Source organism: Bos indicus x Bos taurus, chromosome 6, assembly GCF_003369695.1.
Source record: "Bos indicus x Bos taurus breed Angus x Brahman F1 hybrid chromosome 6, Bos_hybrid_MaternalHap_v2.0, whole genome shotgun sequence".
NCBI lineage: Eukaryota > Metazoa > Chordata > Mammalia > Artiodactyla > Bovidae > Bos > Bos indicus x Bos taurus.
Window position 1 is genome coordinate 114000816 of NC_040081.1, and position 24651 is coordinate 114025466.

General features: G+C 59.7%; 1 protein-coding gene across 1 annotated transcript in view; it reads left to right on the forward strand.

The window, feature by feature from the left end:
• The first annotated feature begins 11445 nt into the window (after window positions 1-11445).
• HTRA3 (HtrA serine peptidase 3) overlaps window positions 11446-24651 on the forward strand; it is a 29589-nt gene continuing 16383 nt past the window's right edge. The window contains exon 1 of the mRNA XM_027545150.1: window positions 11446-12045. Coding sequence (XP_027400951.1) covers window positions 11661-12045 — 385 coding nt within the window. The 5' untranslated portion in view covers window positions 11446-11660. The remainder of the gene's footprint in view (window positions 12046-24651) is intronic.

A 24651-nucleotide genomic window follows, 5' to 3' on the forward strand; every position in this document is an offset into this window, starting at 1 on the left:
CATGGAGTTCTCCCTGCAAGAATACTGGAGTGGGTAGCCATGCCCTTCTCCAGGGAAGATCTTCCCAACCCAGGGATCGAACCCAGGTCTCCCACGTTGCAGGCAGATTCTTTACCACCTGAGCCACGAGGGGAGCCTGCAAAAGATGCCAGTAAAAATACAGCCTATGGAATGGGAAAATATTTACAAATCATATATTTGATAAAGGGATTTTATCCAGAATGTATAAAGAACTCTTACAACTCAGCAAGAAAAAAAAAATGTAACCCAGTTTAAAGATGGACAAAGGATCTGAATAGACATTTCTCCAAGGGAAATATTCAAAAGGCCAATAAACACATGAAAAGATGCTCAACACCAGGGGAATGCAAATCCAAACCACAGTGGAATACCACCTCATATAGAGCAGGATAACTATACGAATTTTTTAAAGGACAGAAAATAACAAGGATGGGCAAGGATGTGGAGACGTCAGAGCCTCACCGCGGGTGGGAACGTAAAATGGTGCAGTCTCTTGGGAAAGCAGGCTGGCGGTTCCTCAAATGGTTAAGCATAGAGTTAGCATCCTTCCCTGGTGGCTCAGCTGGTAAAGAATCTGCCTGCAATGTGGGAGACCTGGGTTCAATCCCCGGGTCAGGAAGATCCCCTGGAGAAGGAAATGGCAGCCCACTCCAGTATCCTTGCCTGGAGGATTCCATGGACAGAGGAGCCTGGCGGGCTACAGTCCACGGGGTCGCAAAGAGTCGGACACGACCTGAGCAACTAACACTTTCTTTACCGTATGACCCAGCAAGTCCACCCCCAGGTACGTATCCAAGAGAACTGTGAAGTTATCTCTACATAAACATATATGAATGTTCATAGTATTTTTCCATGAGAACCAAAAATCTGAGCACAACCCAGACACTAGTGGATAACAATGGATCATAAATGGACACACGACAGGCGGCATATCCATGGGATGGAACAGAACTTAGCCATGGGAAGAAATGAAGTACTGTTACATAATGACAACAGGATGACCCTTGAAAGCCTTACGATAAGTGAAAGAAGCCGGTCACAACAGGACCACGTGTTGCGTGATTCCGTTTGTGAAATGTCCAGACCAGGCAAATCCACAGAGACGGAAACTAGATCCGCCATCGTCAGGGGCCTTGGTGAAGGGAAAATGGGGAGTGACAGGCGACAGGTACAGGGTTTCTTTTTAGGGGAATGTTCTAAAATTAATTGTAGTGACAGTTGTTTTGTAGGTCAGTCGCTCAGTCGTGTCTGACTCTTTTTTGCGACCCCATGGACTACAGTACGCTTCCCTGTCCTTCACCATCTCCCGGACTTGGCTCAAACTCATGTCCATCGAGTTGGTGATGCCATCCAACCATCTCATCCTCTGTCATCCCCTTCTCCTCCCACCTTCAATCTTTCCCACCATCAGGGTCTTTTCAAATGAGTCGGTTCTTTGCATCAGGTGGCCAAAGTATTGGAGTTTCAGCTTCAGCATCAGTCCTTCTAATGAATATTCAGGACTGATCTCCTTTAGGATGGACTGGTTGGATCTCCTTGCTCTCCAAGGGACTCTCAAGAGTCTTCTCCAACACCACAGTTCGAAAGCGTAAGTTCTTCGGCACTCAGCTTTCTTTATGATGAGAGCTCAGCTCTCACATATATACACGACTACTGGAAAAACCACAGCTTTGACTAGACGGACCTTTGTTGGCAAAGTGATGTCTCTGCTTTTTAATAAGCTGTCTAGTGATGGCTGTACATAGTGAAAATGCTAAAAAACCACTGAACTTCACTCCACAAAAGAGTGAACTGTATGGCATATGAATCACATCCCAACAAAGTTGTTATATATTTTTTCAAACCAAGATTAGGGGAAATTCCCTGTCAGTCCAGTGGTTAAGTCTCTAAGCTTCCCCTGCAGGGGGGCATGGATTCAACCTCTGATCAGGGAACTAAGATCCCACAGCTAAAAAAAATAAACAAAACCAAGGGGGATGGTTAGAAACTGAGATTTCAGAGGTGAGCAGTTTCTGGTGATATGAGATCCAGGATGTGGCGTGGGGGCCCCAAGGAAGGGTGGAAGAGGAAGTCCCTGCGGTGAGGGGTCCTGGGAAGGGGCCGCAGGATACGCGTCCACTCAGTCACTGGGTGGGATGGGGACTGACATTCAGGTTTGGGGAGGGAGGGGTGAGCTAAGGATGCGGCAGAACCTACAACTTGAGCTAGGAGCCGCCTGCACCCTGGAGCCGGCTCAGGCCAACACTATGCTCCCTCCCACCCCCTGCAGGGATGCCCCCAGCCAGCCAACACTCCCTGACATGCGCGGTCCAAGGAGTGCCCGTGGACTTGCCAGGCTGGCTGGCAGGATGCGGGTCCACACGGGAGAGCCTCCCCAGATGTCCACTGTGGCCAGGCTCTGGGCTCCAGCTCACAGGCGGTGCCCCGGGAGGGACTGCCCAGGGGCAGAGAACCCACACGGGCTGTGGAGTCAGACAGACCCAAGTTCAAATTCTAGCCTTGGGTAAGGCTCGGTGATCTATCGGTCTCAGATCCTTGCCCACGCAAAGGGAACCTCATCGTGGGGATGTAAAATAGACAGCTTCCAGCACATGGCAGGCAGTCCGTTCCGTGGCGTAACCCCACCAAGTGGCTGAGTTGTTGTTTATTGTCAGGGTTGGCTGGGCAGAGCCCCTGAACAGCAATCTGAGCTGCAGGTAACACAGGAAACTCAATCAAGCTGACTTCAGCATTACAGAGGATCTACTGGCTCAATCATCTGACAGCTGAGAAACAACAGCTTCAGGCATGGCACGATCCAGGCTCAAGACCAGCTTGCTTTCTCCCCTCTGCTCACTTCTCTCCTCGAGCGGCTCCATTCCAAGGCAGGCTCTTCCCTCAAGACCATCAGATGGCGACTGGTCACTCTTTTCATGGCTCCCACATGGAGGAAATGAGTCTGTGTAGAAAGAAATGTTCCTTCCTGACAGTGCTAGTGAATGATTGATCCATCATGCAGATTGGCTCTCATTGGCTAAAGGACTCGCCCCTGAACCAATCACCATGGAAGGAGGGCAGGGTATGCCGATGAGCTCAGCCAATCAGGGCTCACCCCTGAAGGCACTGGGTTCAGACCCACGTGAGTTTCACGATGGTCAGGAAACCAGGCTCCACATGATGGATAAATGATAAGCAGTTCCAGAAAGGCACCAGGGTCTGCCTCCAGAGCTTGTACTGTCACAAGGTGGGCTGAGAGGCAGAGGGGAGCCCAGCCTGGCTGAAGAGACGTGGGTGTGAGGGTCTCCCAGGCCCAGGAACAAAGCAGGGCGGGCTGCCCTGGCAGGTGTGCAGGAGGGGTTCCCATTCCTGCCCAGGGTGCAGGTAATCAGGAAGTTGCCCGGAGGCCCTCTAGCCTCTCAAGGGGCTCCCGCAGGCTCAGACCACCTCACCTTGGCCACTGTGTGACCTCAGTCTCCAACTGGCCACCCCACAAACCAGGGCCCAGCCATGAAACCCGTCGGCCAGCACCCTGATCTTCCACGCCCTGGCCGTGTGACCCTGGAGGAGTCACTTCCCCTTCTCTGAGCCTGTAACACGGGGATGGTAGGAGTTTCTCTGCAGGGACCCTGTGAGGGGTAAACCTGGGTGCTGAGCACGGTGGGGAAGGGCCTGAATGAGGGCCGTTGAGGGGGCGGGAGCCTGGGCAGCACCTGGACCCCATTTAGCAGCTTGAAAGCTTGGAGGGGAGCCCCCGGAAGGCCAGAGGCAGCCTCCTCACCCTCAGCTCTGCAGCCCTTCCTCTCTGGCTCGTTTTCAGTGCAGCAGGCCGCCAGGAATGTGTGGACACAGCTCAGGGGCCCCGAAGGGCAGTGTGGCCCAGGGGCCAGGGGAAAGTGGCTTGAGATCCCTGCCCAGCACTCCCACCCAGCCGGCCGGCCTGACACCCTGGGGGGCCAGAGCGAGTCTCTGGGCATCTGCTTGGCCCCAGCTCTGGGGAGGATGGAGGAGGGTTTCAGGCTCCTCAGAGAGTGGCCAGGGGCCGAGCAACCTCCAGGACAGCTGCACCATCAGCTGGCCTGGGAGTGGGGTGAGCCAGAAGTCCAGGGAGGACTGCCTTGCTGGACAGGATGGACAGCATGTACCTTCCCAGGCGTGGGGAGGCAGTCTGGTTCAGGGGAAGCTTCACGTCCAACTCCTATCAGCTTTGGGGTGGGGCAGGCAGGGTGATTTCCAAGAAAGTCTTGGGCTGCAGACAGTCAAAGCTGAAAGCTGTTGTCTTAAAAGAAGGGAAAAGGACCAAGCCCTGCTGGCCGGGTGGCCCTGATTTCGTCATTTCACTCAGCTGGGGCCGCTTTCTGACGTCTGTCCGCTCCTTCCCACCAGCTCTCCTTACCCAGTCCTCAGTGTCTGCGGGTTCTGAACCAGCTTTTGTAGAAGAGGCACGTTGCCTGGGTTCCCATCGCAACTTTATAGCTCCCTCGCTTGCGCTGTGGCCTTGGACAGTTTCTGACCCTCTCGGTTCCCTCTTCGTCTGTGAAACGGGCATGTTAGCAGGAGCACGTGATCAGGGTCCGATACAGGTTTGGGCTCGTGCGTGGTACAGGCTCAGTCCCTGTGACCTTCTGTTATCAATTAGCCTGGTGTCTCTGCAACCCGCCTCCCCTTCCTGGGCCTCACTTTTCCCTTCTGTAAAATGGACGTGGAACAGAAATGTGGGGCTGAGGTAAGAGAATGAGCTTTGAGGTGAGACCCACCCGTGTTCTAACCCTAGGTCCATCACCTAATGCCTTTGGGGCCTTGGAAAATCACAGCCTCTCCCGGCTTGGTTTTCTGCTCCAATTTGGTGGGTATAGTAGCGCTCACCTTGTTGTATCCTCCCTGGAACTTAAAAAAAAGCTCGCAAGAAAGGGCAGACCTGGCCCAGCAGGCAGGGCTCCGGAGGGGCTGTCTCCCGGGGCTGGGGCCCGGCCCCGGGGTGCAAGGGGTGCCTCCCCTCCTCCAGGCCGTTGTTCCCCCAGCCCCCCAGCCGCTCCCCTGACTTGCTCCCTCTGCCCCTCTGAGTCAACCACCCACTTAGTCCTCACCGCCTATTTTTGTTTTCTGTGCTCACTACAAACCCAGTGACTGGAGCCCATGCACCTTTATTACCTCCTGGTCTCTGTGGGTCAAGACCCCAGCACGCTTCAGCTGGTCCTCACTCAGCGGCCCACGCCCCCGGCTGCAGGCTCAGCAGGGGGAACATCTTCAGGCCCTTCGGTTGCTGGTAGAATTCCTTTCCTTGTGGGTAGGACTGAGATCCTCGCTATCTTGCAGGCTGTTGGCCGGGGACCACTTGGCTCCTAGAGGTCACCCCAGACCCTTGCCTCGTGACCCCCTCCATGGGTCCCTCACACTTCCAGTCTCTCTACACTTGTGTGTCTGACTTCAGGAAGGGCCCAGGGCCTTTAAGAGCTCACCTGATTAGGCCAGGCCCACCCATATTAAAGGAGCGTGTGAAGGATGTGTGCGCCGGGGGCAGGAATGTTGGGGACCATCTTACAGCTCTGCCTTCTGCCTCCTGCCTCTGCTGGTCCTTAGGAACCCCAGGAGGGTTTCCTTCTCATTCTCCAGAAAGAGAGAAAACTCAGGCCCAGGGTCACACAGGAACTAAGAAGAGAAGAAAGAACGTGAGGTCCAGCCTCTGGTGTTTGCAGTCTTCTTCTGGAGGTGAGGAATCAGCATTTTCTCCCCAGCCTCCTGGGGTCCAGCAGAGCCCACCGGTGGGAGTTGCAGGAGCAGCACTTAGCTCAATCAGAGAAAGAACATTCTAACAACAGAAAAGAGTGCCATGATGGGTAGTGAGCTCCCCATCACCAGGGGTGTGCAAGCGGAGTGTGCAAGCCTGTGAAGGGTCAGTCACTGGGCAGCTTCTTTCAGCTCAGTCTCTGAGGCGTACCTTCCTGCCATCTGGGACAGTCATCTGGCTGGGAAATGCTGAGCCCAACAGGAGGTGATCAGAGCTGGACTGCCGGTAGCCCCCACCTCTGCTGCCTTCGTGACTGAGTCAGGGATGGACGTGAGAACCACTGTAAGACACAGAGATTTTTGCTGGGACTGCAAGGGGAAAGGACCCTCAGAGTATGTGGGTCTGGCTCTGCTGATAGCTGTCCTGCAACCCCCAGGGCCTGAGAATGAAACCAGGGCTGCGGGGAGCACAGCCTAGATGGGCCACAGGACACTGGGAGCTCCTGGGTCAAGGCACATCTGACGCTGGCCCGCCGGGACCTATGGGGAAGGTGCATACATACGCCCTCGTCAGCTGAAGCCAGTTGGAGTCAGGCTTTCTTCCAGTTTTTTGCATACAACTTGGGGCCAAAGCATCAGCTTGCCCCCGGGCCCCTGACACACCCCGCTCTGGCCCACCCAGGCCCTCAGGTAACCCCGCGTCACGCTGCTGCTGCCCCTCCTCCAGGCGTCCTTGCTGCCCCAGAGAGAAGGCCTGTGGTCCTGAGCCCCGCTGCCCCCCTTTGCAGCCCTGAACCCCCTCCTGGGGCCCCCAGTCTTCTTGCTCTGCCTGGCAAGCCCCTCATGTCTTGGAGCCCGCTCAGGGAAGGCCCTCTTTCTCCGGGGTCCCCAGAGTGGCCCCTGCCCAGTCCCTGGGCTTCCCTCTGCCTCAGCATCTCCTGGGTGTGCAGTCACGGTGTGGTCGCCCCGAGACAGCGCAGTGGACTGACAGTGGGCATGTGCTCTGGAGCCAGAGAGCCTGCGTCCACAGCTGGCTTTGTCTCGGGCAGGCTGTGTGCCTTCGGGCACGTTACTCCACTTCTCTGGGCCTTAGCTGCCTCACTGGCAGGGATCTTTTTTTATTTCAGAGTCGCTCAGTCCTGTCCGACTCTTTGCAACCCCATGGACTATACAGTCCATGGAATTCCCCAGATCAGAATACTGGAGTGGGTAGCCTTTCCCTTCTCCAGCGGATCTTCCCGACCAAGGAATTGAACCGGGGTCTCCTGCATTGCAGGCGGATTCTTTACCAACTGAGCTATCAGGGATCCCAGGAAGCAGGGATCATAATATCCCCTATTTCCCCGAGCAGTCCTGAGTGCTGGGTGGTGCCTGTGCGTGTCCCTCCCCTTGAGGCCAGGGGCCAGGGTGGGCACAAGGCTGGGGAGGGAAGTCTCCCTCTCTGAGGGACTCACTTCCTCTAAGTGTCGGGAGGGCCCGGGGTGGGGGCTGAAGACAGAGAGGGTCCCACCCACCCTGACGCCCCTCCCCACCCCAACCCTGTGCGGGGGCCCACCCTCTGAGTCACCGCTGATGAGTCTTACTGCAGGCCGAGGTGTGGCTGGGATGGCCTTCAGGTCCCCAAAGTGACATGAGTCATGACCTCATCCAGAGCCGTAGACAAAGCTGAGGTCAAAGGGCAGAGGCTGCCCAGAGCCTGGGGACTCAGGCCCGTCCGGCTGTCCAGCTCTATGTAGAGATGGAGGCATGGGATAGGGGTGTCCCAGGGAGCCTGCACACCCTGGCCCAGCTCAGGTTCCCCCCTGGAGGAAGCCGACTCCGTTCCCATCAGTGGAAGTAACGTTGGCCAACGCCCATCCTGGCCAGCGCCAGGGAGGTGAGACACTGTCCCCATCGTCCGCGAGAGGCTGACGTCTAGATGGGAGCCAGACCCAGAGGGTGGCCGTATTGTGATGGAGAGCGGGAGCAAGATCACTTTCTGTAGCAGGAAGCCCTCCCGGCAGGTGCAAGACCTTGAGCCCCACGGAAAGCATCCCCTTGGCCCAAGAATTTGGGGGCGTTTCCTGGGAGGGCGCTTCTCCCCCAGCTCACAGAGAAGGCGGAGTCTGCAGGGAGTAGGACTGTCCTCCGCCTGCCGCTGCTCTGCTGGTGGTCAGGAACCTGCTGGGTAACCCTTGGGGCCCTTGGGTGCCAGGCTATAGGGAGATTACCTTGGTCCCCTGGGCTATGTTTTGTTAGAGGGCCCCGAAGCAGAGTGTTGGGGCCCTCGCTGACATGGTTCTGATGGCCTTCAGTCCTCTTGGGCCTCCCACCTCTTCTGAAACCTTCTCGCCCTGCTGGGTTGTGGGCCACTAGTTAGATAGGCTGACCCAGCCCGTGCACTGAATAAAGGTTCCTGGAGCTCTTTCCCTGCGGTTTAATGTGTCATGGAGGCAAGGACGTGCGCAGGGAAGACATGCTCATGAATCCGTGAGGCTGGTTCTCATCAATTTCAGTATCACACGCTCTCGCTCCTGAATGAGCTTCCAGGATGTTCTGCCAGGCCTGGGCACCACTGCAGAGCTCCCCTGCCCTCCTGGGCCAGTCCGAATCCCACCTGCTAACAAATAGCGTTTCTTGAAGCATGCCTAGGCTGCTTGCCCCTCGTTTCCACTGAGAGCTGTTTTCTGGGGAGCCACGTGGGACACGCTATGGGGGTGCCAGGACATCCGCAGCATCCTTTCTGAGGCTCCCCTGGGGACGCTCTCTCCTCTCTGTAGTGAGAAGTCAGGCTGCTCTGGAGTGACGGTTTGTTTCTGCAACACGGGCATCTCATCTCCATCCTTGCCTCGGCTGCCAGGAAGCTGGGAGCCAAACTTACAGCCATGCACTAAAACAGGGGTCCTCAGCCCCCGGGATCTGATGCCTCATGTTCTGAGGTGGAGCTAATGTGATAGAAATAAAGTGCACAAAAAATGTAACGCACTTGACTCATCCCGAAACCATCCCCTCCATCCCAGGTCGGTGGAAAAGTTGTCTTCAAGGAAACTGGTCCCTGGTGCCAAGTAGACTGGGGATCACCACACCAAAAAAGGGCATCTCAGGGCAATAATTTGTGCACCAGCCCTACCTATGGCTTCCTGTTTGTTTTTTTTTTTCCTATCACTCTTTTTGGCTTTACTTGGTTTCTCTTCTTTCCTTTTTATCTTGATCTTGTTTGTAAAGGGGCTTAAGTACTGAGAGCAGCAGTGGGGGGTGGGGGATTAAATGTAAATGAATAATAAACAGGAGGAACTTCCAACTTCCTTGAAGCTCCACCCAGGAGCATCCTGGAGCTTTGAGGATGCCCACCCTCAGCAGCCATGAAATTAAAAGACGCTTGCTCCTTGGAAGAAAAGCTATGACCAACCTAGACAGCATATTAAAAAGCAGAGACATTACTTTGCCAACAAAGATTTGTCTAGTCAAAGCTATGGTTTTTCCAGTGGTCATGTATGGATGTGAGAGTTGGACCATAAAGAAAGCTGAGCACCGAAGAATTAATGCTTTTGAACTGAGGTGCTGGAGAAGACTCTTGAGAGTCCCTTGGACTGCAAGGACAACCAGTCCATCCTAAAGGAGATCAGTCCTGAGTGTTCATTGGAAGGACTGATGTTGAAGGTGAAGTTTCAATACTTTGGCCTTTAAGAGCTGACTCATTAGAAAAGATCCTGATGCTGGGAAAGATTAAAGGCGGGAGAAGAAGGGGACGAAAGAGGATGAGAAGGTTGGATGGCATCACCGACTCAATGGACCTGAGTTTGATTAAATGCCGGGAGTTGGTGATGGACAGAGGAGCCTGGCGTGCTGCAGCCTGTGGGGTCACAAAGACTCGGACATGACTGAGCGACTGCTGAACGGAACTGACCCACAGGAGGGGCGGGGCTCTGGGGGAGACTGAGATGCGGGGAGGGTGGGTGGTGGTGAAGCATTCCTGCCACCTAAAGGGAAGCCCTGAAGGTGTCCTGCTTTGCACCTCGAGGCAGGACAGAGTCTGACCAGCAGGGGGCACTGCTCCATCCGTCTCCTGGGCACTGCCAGTTCATCTGGAACCCGATTCCTTTTACCAACAGAGCACTTGGCAGCCAGCCATGCTCACGGCAGCTTCTGCGACCCAGGGGCCTGCCCTTTCCAGGCAAAAACTAGGGCGACCCCGGGGCCTGCACCCGTTTCAGATGGGAGAAGGAAAGCGAGGGATGGGTCCTTTCACTTCAGGCTTCAGTTTCCCCATCTGTTGTTCAGTCGCTCGTCGTGTCCGACTCTTGGTGACCTCACGGTCTGTAGCCCACCAGGCTCCTCTGCCCATGGGATTCTCCGGGCAAGAATACTGGAGTGAGCTGCCATCTCCTCCTCCAGGGGGTCTCCCCGATGCAGGGATCGAACCCGCATCTCTTGAGTCTGCTGCATTGGCAGGTGGGTTCTTTACCACATACTTTAACAAGCGTGTTCATAACAGCATGACTTCCCCCCAGTAACGCTGTGCAGCTTGCTTTATGCATGTAAAGCCATCACTCTGAGCAGGGCTCTCCAGACCTCAGCAGGCGGCCGCAGGGCCTTGCAGAGAAGGTGCGGACCCCCAGCTCCAGGGTCTGCACCCGAAGGCTTTCTCTGCCTGACAGGTCGTCCCTCTGACCTGGCTTTGCTTCCGAGCCTTCACCCAGGTGGGAACTAGCTCCCCACTTGACACCAGCAGCCCCCAGGCCCACTACGGCATCCAAACCCTACACCCTCTTGAAGCTCACCTCCAAAGAGGGTTCTGTCCTCTGTCTCTTTGGACCACACCCGGCCCACAGCCCTCGTCAGACTGCAGGCAGCCTGGTCACCAGGCTCTGGGCCCTCGGCGCAGGGCCCTGGGCCTGGAGCGTCTTTTCCGAGAATGTGTGTGGAATAATCAGGGGGATGCCCCCTGTGGGCTGACTGCGTGCCACCCCCAACACAGGGGACGCCCCCTATACCCTATACGGCACAGCCCCACGCCTTCCCCTTTCCCAGGGAGGAAACTGAGGCACAGGGCTGTCAGGTGACCCCGCCAGGGTCCCAGGGCACCGAGAGCTGGGCTGAACCAGACAGACCTCTTGCGGAGCCCGGGGCAGCAACTCCTCCGAGCGCTAAGGCCGGGGACAGTGGGGCGGAGGCGCTTCCTGGAGGTCTGTCCCCAGAGTCTCCCCAGGAGGGGCGATGTCCACCTCGACCACCCGTGGGTAGGGGGCCAGGCCTGTGTGTCCTGAGGGCACCCAGGCCCAGGAGGCCAGGGGTGGGGGTGGGGGCGCAGGGCCGCAGGGCAGGGAGAGGAGACGGGCTGGGGAGGAGGGGCCGGGACTAACGGTCTGGTCTTGCCCATTCTATGAAGGGGGGACCCGGGGGAGTAGCTGAGGTCACTGGAACTGGGACACGAACCGGGCCGGGTCAGAGATTCCCCGGCGTGGTGCCCGCGGCCTGCACGCGGGGTGGCTCCTCCCCTGCAAGGCCCCTGCCGCCCCGGGGTGGGGGCCCGCTGCATAACCATCACCCGGTTTCCCAGACCAGGCAGGCCCAGCTTTTGGCCGCGGGTGGGTCCAGGCCCCGGAAGGCCGGGCTCGGGGGTGGAGGGGGGCGGCGGTTGGGCCGGGGCGGGGCTGGCGGAGGGGCCGGGCCGCCCCCTTTCTGCGAGGGCGGGCGGCCGGCGCCTTAAAACGCGGCGGGGCCGGCCGCCCAGCAGACCGTCGGCCCGGCCGGCACGGGGCGCCTCTCCAGTCCCCCGCCGCCGCGTTCCCCGCGCCCCGGGCATGTCCCTGCGGTCCCGGCGCCCGCCTGCCTGAGCCCGAGCCGCCGGCGCAGGTGGCCGCGTTCCCTCCGTCGGCGCCCGGAGCCGCGGCCTCGGTGCGCGCCCCTCCCCGGGCTGGTCTCCCGCGCTGCCGCCCGCCGCCGGCCGGTCCGCCATGCAGGCGCGGGCGCTGCTCCTGGCCGCGCTGGCCGCCCTGGCGCTGGCCCGGGAGCCCCCGGCCGCGTCGTGCCCCGTGCGCTGCGACGTGTCGCGGTGCCCGAGCCCCCGCTGCCCCGGCGGCTACGTGCCGGATCTCTGCAACTGCTGCCTGGTGTGTGCCGCTACCGAGGGCGAGCCGTGCGGCCGCCCCGTCGACTCGCCGTGCGGGGAGAGCTTGGAGTGTGTGCGCGGGCTGTGTCGCTGCCGCTGGGCGAACGCTGTGTGTGGCACCGACGGGCACACCTACGCCAACGTGTGCGCGCTGCAGGCGGCCAGCCGCCGCGCGCTGCAGCTCTCTGGGACGCCCGTGCGCCAGCTGCAGAAGGGCGCCTGCCCATCGGGTAAGCGCTCGGCCGGGGAGGGAGCGCCAGCATCGCTGGCGGGGGTGGGAGGGATGAAGAAGCGTCTCCTCGGAAACGGGGCTCAGAGCCAGGGCGGAGTGCTCCCCAGGGAACAAGTGACGATTTCTTTTAGAGATCTCTAACCAGGCTTCTGGTCTTCAAGTAAAGTGCTGCCTCCAAGGTCGCAGAAGTAGCTCACCGGTGGTGAGACCAGGGGCTTTCTGACCACCCCAAGGGGCCTGGTCTGCCCAGCATTTCTCCAGCCTCATTAAAATGTACCCACCTTGTGTCTCGTTTCCCCTGGTCCCCATATCCCTGCCCTGCCTGGGTGTTGGATGCAAAGCACTTTCCTGGCCTTCAATGTCTGGATATTCAAACGACAGCAGTTGAGCCACATGTAGTGGGTTTTTTTTTTTTTTTTTTTCTGTACCGCATTTAAAATGCCTCTCTGGAAGGTCGTTTAGGAATGGTGAGCCAGCATGTGGGGTCTCTGAACTGTGTGTGGTGGCTCCGTGTGGACAGGCTGTGGGGTAAGAAATCTCTCAGTCCCATCAAAGCTTAGAGCATGTGTGCGTGCGTGTGTAAGTCATTCAGTTGTGTCTTTGTGACCCCATGGACTGTAGCCCGCCAGGCTCCTCTGTCCATGGGATTCTCCAGGCAAGAATTCTGGAGTGGGTTGCCATGCCCTTCTCCAGGGGGTCTTCCCCACCCTGGGATGGAAGCCACATCTCTCATCTCTTGCCTTGGCAGACCAGCTCTTTACCGTTGAGCCACTGGAGAAGCCCAACCTTAGAGTAGCCCCCCTAACCTGGGGTTGGCTCCAGGTGGCTTCTTGCCACACAGGCTGAGCCTGTGAATGAAAATGCTGGAAAACCCTGCTGTGCCCGTGTTCGTCTGGGGCATCTCTTGGGAAGGCAGGCTCCCACGTTGGTTCCCAGGCGCTCTGAGCACAGCACCCTGCGCTGAGTTCATAGCAACCGAAAGGAATCATGCTCCGTGGTTGTCTTCAGCCCGCAGCTGGGGAGATGCTGACGCCCAGGACGGGCTCCTCCGTGGGGCACAGGGCCACCTGGGGGCCAGGGAGCCTGGGATGGCTGAAGGGCTAGCTCTCCTGGGAGAAGAAGGCAGTGTGAACCGCCACATGGAGACCTCACCGTGTGTGGTGAGTCAGGTCGGGGAGAACACGCAGCCTGGAGCAGCTGGTGTGCAGGGGGATGTGTGTGTGTGCACGTGTGTGCGTGTGGGTGTGGGTGTGCGTGTGAGTGCACGCATATGCGTGTGTGCATGTGTGCGCATGCACACGCGTGTGCACGTGTGTGTGTGGCGTGTGGGTGTGCATGTGTGTGTGTGCGCGCACGCATATGTGCGCGTGCATGTGTGTGACACCCAAGGCTGGACAGCTTGGCAGGGACAGGACCACGCATGTCCCATAAACGTTGTACCTTAGATTTCACCCTGTAGGCCAGGCTTCCCAAATCGGGTCTGGGATTCTGAAAACAAGTGTCCTGGGGCCCAAACATTCTAGAAAGTAGACTCCAGCCCTGCAGTGGGGAGTCACACTCAGCTTGAGTCTATCAGAGCTCCTGAGAAAGCCTGCAACAAGGTAAAAAAAAAATCAAAATGATAAAAACCCAGGGTTTCCCAAACAAAGAGCTCCTTCCTGGGAGAATGCACGGGACCTCCCCCTGGCACGCTGGGGTTCCAGGGAGCCTGGTTTGGGAAGCATTATGTGGGATTAGCCATGATTATATGGGACAGCCTTCGAAGGGTTTTAAGAGAAGTGAGGGTGATGTGGTCAGGCTTGTGCTTGGATTGTGCCTGGGAGACTGGGGACGTGGGGCCACTCAGTGTCACGGGGGTGAACGTTATCATTTACTGCGTGCCCACTACGCCCTCTGCCTTGGGGCTCAGAGCCAGCGGGCCCATCTCAGGCCGTGCTGGCGGGTCAGACAGGCAGAGGGCTCAGGGTGGGCTCCCCAGAGCCAACTCTCCCAAGTAGTGGACGCTCTTAGAGTCAGGCTCCAGGGCGCCAGGGGCTGGAGTGGGTTGGAGGTGGTCTAGGCATTGTGAAGCCTTTATTTTCTCTAGTAACTATTGAACGTTGTTTTCTTTTTTAATGTTCATTTACTTGGCTGCGCCGTGTCCTAGTTGAGGCCCAGGGGATCTTTAGTTGTGGTTGATGAACTCTTAGTTGTAGCAAATGGGACCTAGTCCCCGACCAGGGGTTGAACCCCGGCCCCCCGCATTGGGAGCACAGAGTCTTAGGGGTTGAACCCCGGGCCCCCCGCATTTTGGGAGCACAGAGTCTTAGCCCTGGACCACCAGGGGCGTCAGGAAACCTTTCTTCTTGGCTGATGGAGGCCCGGCTTGTGAAGCCCCTGCTCTGTTTGTCCTGCTGGCCATGGGCTGGTAACAGGGCCCCTGCGATGAGGCAGAGCCCGGCTGGGCCTGGAGAAACAGATGGTGGGGGAGACACGGGAGGCTGAGCAGAGAACGGTAGCGTGGTGGCCACAGGCAGATGCAGAGGGCTCGGGCTGAGTGGGAGGCCTGCAGCTGGGGCTGGCCCTGTCCCTCCTACGAACGCGGTGCTGCCCGCGAGGCCCCGGTCTTCAGTTTCCTCATCTGTCAAGTGGGGCGATTGCTCAGTTTCGGTGAATTGGTGCAGAGAGTAATGAGCTACAGCTCGCACACACGTGCCTCTAACGAGCGGTGCCCAGACGGTCGGTTACTTTGTGTGTTATGATAACACTTCTGACGCCTCCCACACCCTTTCCATCACCTGGCAAGGCCTGGGAGGCTCCCCACAGGCAGAGCTCCAGTGCTGAGCGGCGAGAGGTGACCCGGGCTCTCTGGACAGATGGATAGGGAGGACGCAGGGAGCTGGGAGTCGGGCAGAGGCAGAGGGACCGGCCGCACCGGGCAGGTGCGCAGACCGCAAGCCCTGTCAGAGCCCCCAGGGCCAGGGGGCACCCAGAGGGGCTGAGACCATTGGAGGGTGGGGAGGGGCGGCCTCGGTGGGCGGGTGGCCTCGGTGGGCGGGGCCACATGGGCCCAGCCTCTGATGGGCACCTTGCACAGCATGGTCCGTGCGCGGCCCGCCCTTGCTCCTGGCGCCCGGGCGCAGGGACCTCAGACATCCTGCTTCCCGTGAGGCGGCACGGGCAGAGTCCAGCCCCTGTGGGACTGGAGCCGGTCCCGGGCTCCGACCGGCGATGTCTCACTTGGCGAATCTGTTCCTTACTCATGCACCCGAGATGTGCTCATGGAGTCAGGGAAGGGCCAAGTGATGGGGCTGAGGTCACTCGGCTGGGAAATGACAGAAGCAGGCCTGGCCCGGCTCCGGCTGGTGCTCTTCTTCAGGCAGGGCGTTGGACCTCCAAGGTCTGGGGTCAGGATCAGGCCTGGGTCTCCAGTGCCAATAGGCTCAACCTCTATAGGGCATCCCTGGCGGCGTTACCCGCTCCCCAACCCCGGGCCTTCCCAGAGCCTGGTCAGAAATCACCGGGTGATGTCCACATGTAGAGGCAGGTAAGGGGCTACTGTCTCCAGCATATTCCCCCTGGACGTGAGTCCTGCAGGCTCCACCGTCACTTGCCTTCGGATGCACCCAGGGTCCTGTCTCCAGCCCCCCTCCTTCCCTGAGCCGGAATCCTGTGTCTCAGCTGGCCCTTACCCTCAACCGACAGGACCACCCCAGGGGAGTTTAGGTCAGAAGGCTGCGTCACGCTTTGACCCCATACTTCCCCGCGTTCCTCACTCCCTGTCTGCAGGAGGGTCCTCAGCTTGACCTTGAGATGTTACCCCCAGGGTCCCTCCAGCCACGCTGGCCTCCGTGGACCTTCTCCACCTCCCTCATCCTCCCTTCGGTCACTTCTTCACACGGCGGCCAGGGTGACCGTGATAAGTCCGTGCTGCCCATCACGGGTGTTCCCCAACACCGACCCTGAGCCCCAGACCCCTGTGCCGCCTGGCCCTGCCCACCCCTCCAGCACCGGCTCCTCCCCTGCTCCAGCCACACCGGTCTCCTTTCCACCTCAGGGTCTTTGCATGTGTGGTCTCCATTGCACCAAATTGTTCCCTCACCTTCGTGGGACCGAGTCCTCAACTTGCCTTGGCCTAGACGAGCTGCCCTCCCTGACTGCCTGGGTAGTCCCTTGCCTCAGCCTCATGGGCGCACCGTGGGGACTCCTCTGAACCACCTCTCATTTCTTCTCTGACTCAATGACTTATTTTCAACTTCACCAGGCTCTGAGCCTCACAGGACGGACGTCTGATCTGTTTGTTCTCTGCAGGCCTGGTCCAGCAGCTGAGCTCAGTTGGTGCCATTGGAATGAAAGGCCGGCCCACGTGGTGGGTGTCCCTCCTCGCATACGCCCTCGCATACCAGTGATGGTGGGCTCACTACCTACCCAGGGAGCTTTTGCGCCTTCCCATGTCTGTGCGAGGTAGATGCTACGTGTTGGGGATGAGTATCCGTCAAGGGGAGAGTAAAGGCCAGAGAGCTGCGTCTGCGTGAAGCAGAGGGGTCCCTTTTCGCAGCCTCTGCCCAGAGCTGCAGACCAGGAGGCCTGCAAGTATTCAGTTAAGTCAGAATTTCAAGCCCCAGGGCAGTTCATTCATTTTCAGTCGCTTCGGCCGTCTTCGGACTCTGTCCCTGGGATTTTCCAAGCAAGGATCCTGGAGGGCAATTCACAACGTGGCATTTAATCATCGGCTTTTATTGTTCAGCCCCAGAGCAGGTGCCCGTGGAGACTCTGGGCTCTGTTTATTTAAGAGCTTTGTTGACTTTCAGGGTTTAATCCCCTTAGCAGCTTCCCGGGCCCCGCACTCAGGACTCACCCAGGCCCCCACCTCTCCCCTTAGCGGCTTCCCGGGCCCTGCACTCAGGATTCACCCAGGCCCCTACCTCTCCCCTTAGCGGCTTCCCGGGCCCTGCACTCAGGATTCACCAGGGCCCCCACCTCTCCCCTCCCGCCGCCCGCACCAGGAGCTGAGTTGCAGCCTCTGGCGGCTCCTGAGGACCTGTGAGGAGCCAGGGGTCCGGCCAAGAGGAGCTTAGGGCCTGGACTGCTGTGCCACCGTCCTTTCCCGGCCAGGGCTTGGCCTGGACGGCACTCTCACCTCGCCGCCTCGCGCTCCCTACAGCTGGTCTGGAGGTGCACTGGGATCCCACAGAACCCGGTCTGGTCCTGCCTTCCCCGGGCCTGTCCCCTTCCCATGCACCTCCACACGGGACCCCCACTTGCCTATGGGGACCAAGCAGGACTCCCCATGCAGCCCACCGGCTCAGTACATCCTGGGCTCTGCTTCATGTCCCCCTCCACCTCCACCACCAGCCGAGTCCCTGTGAAATCCCTGATCATCTGTGCCATGAGGGACAGAGGACAAATGGGTGGGACTCGGGGGAGGGAGAACACATCTCTGGGTTGGGGAGAGGGAGCAGTCAGGGAGAGCTTCCTGGAGGAGGTGGCATCTAAACAGCCGTGGAGATGCCCGATGCAAACAGAGCCTGTGCAGGAGGATAGCAGGAAATGCTAAGCATAGGCGGGAGGAGCTGTGAGGGTGACCCATCTTCAGGAAATGAGAGACCCCTGAAGCTTATGGGTAACAGGTGTGCAGAGCGGGCTGCCAGGGCACAGCTCGTGGGAGTCTGGTGCCTGAGTGGGTCTTTGCTCGGCTGGCAGCCGAGGGGGACAGGCCCCAGAGGCTCTGGAACCTCATGACAAGGGGCAGGGGCAGGGCGGGCAGGCAGCCGGGCCTGTCCTGAAAGAGCAGGTTTGGAGAGCTCTGCTTAGGTTCTGGCGTGGGTTCTGGCGTGGAGGGTGTCCAGTGCGGGACGGGCTTCCGCGGCAGGAGCCTGGCTGGCGAGCGGCCCTGGCCCTGGGTTGGTGCTGTGTTGCTGTGTTTGCGTCACTGAGAGGGGGCGGCCGAGGTTTGGGGCAGGGCCGCAGGCTCATCGCCCCTCCAGGCTGTGGGGGCCCCCTCCATGACCTGCGGGGCCCGTGGAGCCCCACCCCCACCCCGTCCAAATCCAGGTCTGAGCTTGTCTTCAAGTCCACATCCCAAGGGGACCCGATGGAGACCACCCAGCCACTTGGGGGGTGAACTGCCCCGAGTCCGTCACGCCGCGAGCGTTGTACCAGGGGAGCCGGAACCCAGGTGTGCCGGGCTCAAACCACTGACGGCGTCCACCTGGCCCGACATGTGCCCCTCGGCTGCCAAAAGCCTGGGAGAAATGAGGCCAAGCACAGAGTCACATGGCCTCCTTGTAGGCCTGGGGTTCATACAAACCAGGTGTGGAGCGGTGGGCCACTGGCTGAGTCCTGCTGGAGGCACTGAAAGCCACCTCCTCCTGGGCTGCTCTGATGGAGAGAAGCCAGCAGGCTTTACCAGGGTCAAGGGTGAGACCTTGTGCTGCAGGCTAAACGCCCGTCATGTCTGGGTTTGTCATGGCCTTTCTAAGAAAAGACCCCAGCCAGGTACAGTGTCCTGCCCGAGGTCAGCAGGTGGGAAGAGACAACTCTGCCCTGAGACTGGTCCTTCTGACCATCCCTGGACACCAGGCAGGCCTCCAGCACCTTGAGGAAGTGGCCTCCCAGCTTGGATAAAGGTGTTGAATAGTTGGAGAAAGAATGAAAGCACAGACTCCTTGCCCTAGAGTAGCACAGACATGGCCAGGACATGTGGGTGTGTGCCTCCCAAACAGAAGGCCAGGTCTGCTGCAGAGGGGAGCAGGGGGCCCCTGCGGTTGTGCCGCGCACAACCTGCCCGACTATGCTTCAGCCCTCTAGCAAAGCCAGGACTGAGACCCAGTTCTGTTCGAGTTCCACCACTTCCCAAGGTGAGGCTCTGCAAGTCTAGGCTCTCCACACCTCAGCTTCCCCATCTGTGAAGGGGGGACAACAGACCCTCCTCCCTGGATCACTGACAGTCGATGAGATAATTTACCCCCATGGAAGGGTTAACAGGCGTTAGTGGGAACAAACCTAAGCGTTGTCAAGTGGACGCTTCTGACGTGAATGGAGTTTATGAGGGAGGCAGGGCCACTGAGGATGGGAAGGAGCCAGAAGGCAGCATTGGCAGAAAGGCTGCCATGTGCCAGGCCTTGCCCACGGGGGTTCCACTGGCCTCATTTAGCCCCCATGTCACAGCTGAGGACCCTGAGCCCAGAGAAGTCAACTGATGGGCCAGTAGGCAGGGAGGGCTTCCTGTAAGAGGAAGACCAGGGGGTTGACCCCACCTTAGCTTGCGGGCGGCCTGGAGTCCTGCCTGGCCTGTGGGGCCCCTTCATAAAGTACAGACAGGCTGGTGGCAGAGCCCTCTGCTCCGTGGCGTTGGCTGCAGCTGCAGTGGGATTCACAGCTGGAGGAGCTGGGCTGGCCCCAAGCTGAAGACTGGCCATGCCGGGCTCTCCTGGGAGCAGCACAGCCCGTCACCCTGGACAGGGACGACCAACGAGGAGAAAGAGACATGTCAGGGGTCGGGGGACCCGGCTGCCAGCCTTGCTGGGTGCCCTGACCTCTCTGAGCCTTTTTCCTCGCCTGTACAATCGTGACGATCCCTGCCCTGCAGAATGGCTGTGAAAATTCCCTGAAGCCTAAGTGCCCGAAGCCTGGGCTGGCGTGGCCCGTGGAGCAGAGGTCTGGCTGCAGCCCTCAGCCCTGTGTTCCAGGGATGGGAGCCTGGGGGTCGCAGACAGCAGGGGTCCCCCCTCCCCACCACCCCACCCCGGGAGCTGCAGCAGGATCTGAAGTCACCGTCTTTGGCTGCGGGGAGACAGTTCACTCCAGGACAGGCATGTTTTCAAGAAAAAGAAAAACACAGGCAGGGAGCCATCCTGGGAACTAATTAGATCCGGAAGGCGGCCCCTGGGGCTGCAAAGCGGCCCCTTGTGGGTGGTGGGTGGGGCTTGGGGGTGTGGGCGAGAGGCCGCAGAGGGGCCCCTGGGACCGTGCACCCACTCTCAGGGCCCCCGTTCCTCATGGCTCTCTGCTCACTGCCGTGGGTCAGGGGTGCCCAGGCCACCGGGACATTCTTGGAGGACAGGTCTGGGAGGGAGTCACATAGGGCCTTGGGCCCCAGATGAGAGAGAGCGCTTGGTCCCTGAGCCCACTAAGTCAGGCAGGGCGGGCTCCCCAGGGGCAGTGTGTTGGCCTGGGCCTAGGGGTCTGCAGGAGAAGGACTGACTACAAAGGTTGGGGGGGCACTTCAGAGCGTGCGTGCTTGGGGAGCCACAGCTGAGGCCACCGGGAGGCGGGCAGGGCACTAGCGAGGCTGAGGACTAAATGGGACACCTCGGTCCCCGAGCCCTGGGGAGAGGTTGCCATCTGGCCGCATTGTGGATGGATGGGCCCAGCCTGGGACCTTGTGGGCACCTGCTGATGATCCCTCCATCCTCAGTTCCTAGCTGACTGCTGGTGATGACGGGGGTAGCGGGGGAGTCTTCTGATTGCAGGAGGCAATAGAAGAATGGGCAGTGACCTCCGAGTTAGAGGGAAAAAAACGGAGTCTCAGTCCTGGCTCTGCCCGCTGTGTGCTGGGCAGGTAATGTATACAGTTGGGCAGGTTGCGCACTGCACAATTCCAAGGGCAGCCGCCACACGGTGATCTCTGTTAACAACGGTCCGAGGGTTGTGCAGTACCCAACCTGTGTGACAAGTGGCCCTGGGAGGGGTGTCTGGGCCAGTCTGTCTGCTTTCCTGGGCCGGGACTTCCCCACCCATTCCCCTGGCCATCGTGAGCATCCAGAGTCAGCACACACAGTAGATCCTCTTCCAGGGCCCGCCACTGTCAGCCCTCCCGGAAGCCCTGCCACACAGAGACGCAGGAGGTGGGCCCCGGGCACACTTGGCTCTTTTCCATCCCCGGGAGGTGCCACTGGACACCTGGCCTTGACTGCTTTGCTCTGTTGTCGAGTTCTTCCTGACCAGGACTTCCAAGGCCTGCGGACTCCAGCTCATTTTTGAAAACACACACACAATGCTAACAGCTGAATCTGGTCAAGACTGACTGTTGACTTCAGAACTTTGGCTCCAGGACAGGGTGAGGCCGGAGTGGGGGTTGTCAAAAACCCCCCAAATAAACAGAGTCCGCCTCCCAGCCGTGGGGCCCGAGGTTTTCATGTGGAACGCGGCGGTGGGAACCGCGTCTCTCGTTTCCCACTGATTCATGGGATGATTCATCCGTGTGTGGGGAGGCGGCCCAGGAAGCCCGCCCTGCCCCGCCTCCCACCCCATCCCCACCACCCACCTCGCCCGCTTAAAGGGACAGGACCTGGTTGGGGGCGGTGCTGTGAACCAGCCGGCTGACCCAGGAGCTCTGCAGGGGGCCCAGGGTCAGGGAGGGCAGAGGTTCTGGGGGCACCAGGCCTATGTCCACCCTCAACAGTCTTTACCTCCAGCCTGTTCCTGGCACACGGCTCCCACGGCGAGACCTGCTTAGGAGGCTGAACAACCTTTGTGGTGGTATTTGCAGACCTGCTGTGTGCTGCTGGGTCAGTTGGGGTCTGGCAGAGCATCCCCGCCCTCCATCCTTCCCACCCTCCCCCTCTCAAGGGCCGCCTCTGCTGGTGACAGCTGGGCGGTGGGGCATCCCGACAGGGCTGCTGTGTCCCAAAGGAGCTGGTGCACGGGTGGGAGGTGAGCCCTGCCACCTTCTCCCTGGGGTTCCTGCAGCCTCCAGGGCCCTGCTGCCTGCCCACGGGGGGGCTGGGAACAGTGCAGTCTCTCGCTCTCACACCCTCCAGCCCAGCTCACACGCACACACACTCGCACACGCGCACACACGCACACATACACGTGCGTGCAAACTCACATGTATGCACACACATGAACACATGCATGCACACACACACGCATGCACAAACGCGCACACGCACACATGCGCGCGCGCACACACACACACACACACACCCCGCCCCGACCAGGCCTCCCTCCCTCCCATCTCTGTTTTATCTGTGTCTTACTTGCCTCGGGGAGAACCTTCAGAAAATCCACAAACCAAAACAAAGTCCCCATCGCTCTGCCTCTGCCCTGGATGCCACCATGAGATCTTGTGATGTGTTTTCCTGCCAGCCTGTAACCTGTGAGTGTTTTACAGGGGGTTTTGTTTTCAAATCGTTACATGAAATTGAGCGTGGCCGATTTTAACTCATCTCTAGAAAGGCTGCATTGGAAAGAAGAGCATCTGGGGGGACAGTCCACATGCCATCCGGATCTGTGGGCAGCCGGGTCAGCGCCTCAGCGGCTTGGGCAGCTTGGGGCTTTCTCTGCCAGCCAGCTGGACCTGGGCAGGGTCAGCCGGTGGGGAGCAGACGTGCCTAAAGCTCTGGAGTCCCTGAGATGGGGGATGGAGTCAGAGTCCCAGAGGTCGGGGATGAAGTCTCTGAGGTCAGGGATGGAGTCCCTGAGGTCGGGGATGGAGTCAGAGTCCCTGAGGTCGGGGACGGGATCCCTGAGGTGAGAGACAGGGTCCCTGAGGCCGGGGACGGGGTCCCTGAGGCCGGGGACGGGGTCGCATGGTGGCACAGCCTCTTCTGCCCGATGCTTTCACCCCTTACCTGCCTTGTTCACACTGGGCCAAGTTTGCAGTCGGCCAGACCCACCAGTAGCTGCCCTCATGCTTTGTCTTTGCATCTCTGCTCCCCGCCACCGAGTGCGCCCTTCCAGGCACTGGACTCCGCAGCGCACCCTGGGCCTGCCTCGGTCCCATCGCTGGTCGCACGGTGCTGGACTGGCCGGTCACTGGCCCGTTCCCTGCACGGGCCGTGCGCCCAGAAGGTGCTCGGCACCCCTGTGAGAGCGAGCGCGGTGGACCGGGCCTTATGCCGGGAGCCCCAAGGAGGATCTGGGAGAAAGCTGCCAGGGGGCTGCCTGGAGGAGGCAGGGCTTGAGCTGTGCCTGGGACGGGCCGGAGCATCGAGGTGGGGAGGGCTCAGGAGAGGTGCAGGTGGGAGGAGGCACAGACAGCGGGTGATGGAGCAGGGGGCAGGTGGCCCCACTGGGGGGGCGACACCTGGCATTGCCTGCTCCAGTGCAGAGCAGAGGTGGGCACGAGCCTAGGCTAAAGAATATCCATGCCTAGTGCCAAGCCCTCCCCTGCCTGGGTCGTCCGGGAACCTTGGGGACATAGGGATTGCCTGGTAGGGGAGAACCTTGTGAGACCACAGAACCTGAAGTGGCCCCTCTGCCTTGAAGGCAGACATGAATGCAGGTTCCCAGCACCCTTTGACGAGGCCACAGAGCTAGGCTCAGCCCCCACGGGCCAGCTGGCCAGTAGCTTCTCCTCCAGAATTTTGGGGACCATTAGCAATCCACACGGAAATAAGTGTGCTGGGCACCTGCGTGTGCTGGGGGCTGTAGAGCCCTGGCCTGGGTGGGCCCCAGGTCCGTGACCACGACCTCTGAACCTGAGATACCACCCCTCCACCGGGCTTTGCCTCTGCAGGGGGCAGGCCCCTGGCGCCCGCAGTTTGATCATCAAGGAGCCGAGAGTGGGGCACATCCCAGCTAGGCTCCGGCCACCCTGGACAGGCAGCCTTTGATTCAGGCTGACCGTGGGAGGCTGGGCCCTGAATGGTCAGTGACCACGGGCTGATTGAGAGGCAGACATCACAGGATCAGTGGGGTGGGCCCTCCTCGCCTCCCCTGACCACAGAGCCCAAGACAAGCTCTCTTCTGGGCCCCGAGTCCCAGTCAGGCTTTAAACACAGTCAGGGCCTTGAGTTGGGGATCCGGCGGGGACGGGGTCCCTAAGGACAGGGAGACCTGTGGCCCCATCTAGAGCCTGGCTCTCCTCCAATGGAGTTTCCATTTTTCCACCTTTGGGACGGAACCAATGACCGCTGCCCTGGCCGCCCCCTGGACAGCAGGGGAGATGAGTCCGGCTGTGGGTGGGGACCTCACTTGTCCACAGAGGCTTCCGAGGCCCCAGCCGTGGGCCTGCACTCCTTCCCGTCCCTTTGGACAGTCAGGAAAAACCAGATTTTCTCTAGATCCTGGTGCTGGTCACTTCCCAGAGACCCTCAGCTGCGGAGCTGGGCTTTATGGGCTGAGCCCTCTTTGCTCAGCACCTTCAGGGAGTCTTAAGGTTTGCAAGTCACGGCCTGTTCCACAGGTCTCTGGGGCGGGTAGGGGTGGAGAGGCCCAGAGACTAAGCGATTTACCTAAAGCCACACAGCTGGAGCCCAGCCCGGTGCTCCTTTCGGGCCCTGGGAGCCTCTTACAAGCAGTGCTGAGCAGCACGGGCTCCAGATAACCCTGCAGTCTAGTGGGGGACCTGGGAGACCCCAGCACATACGCCCACAGGGCGACCAAAGGGGGAGTGGATCTTGTGCCATCCCCATGCCTCAGGCCCGTGGTCCCAGCAGGCGGCTGCTGATGGCAGCAGAAATCTGAGCCGGTGAAGGCTCCGGGGAAGATCGCGAGCTGCCTGGCAAGCCGTCCTGGGGCGGGGCCAAGCTCGACACACACAGAGGGGCCCTGGCAACTCAGACGGCAGCAGCCTGACGTGGCCCAGGAGGGGGCCGCCCCACGGCCAGGGGTTCAGCCGTGACCTTGTCCAGCCACTGCACGGGCCCAGGGCCTGCAGGGACAGGCCAGAGCTTCA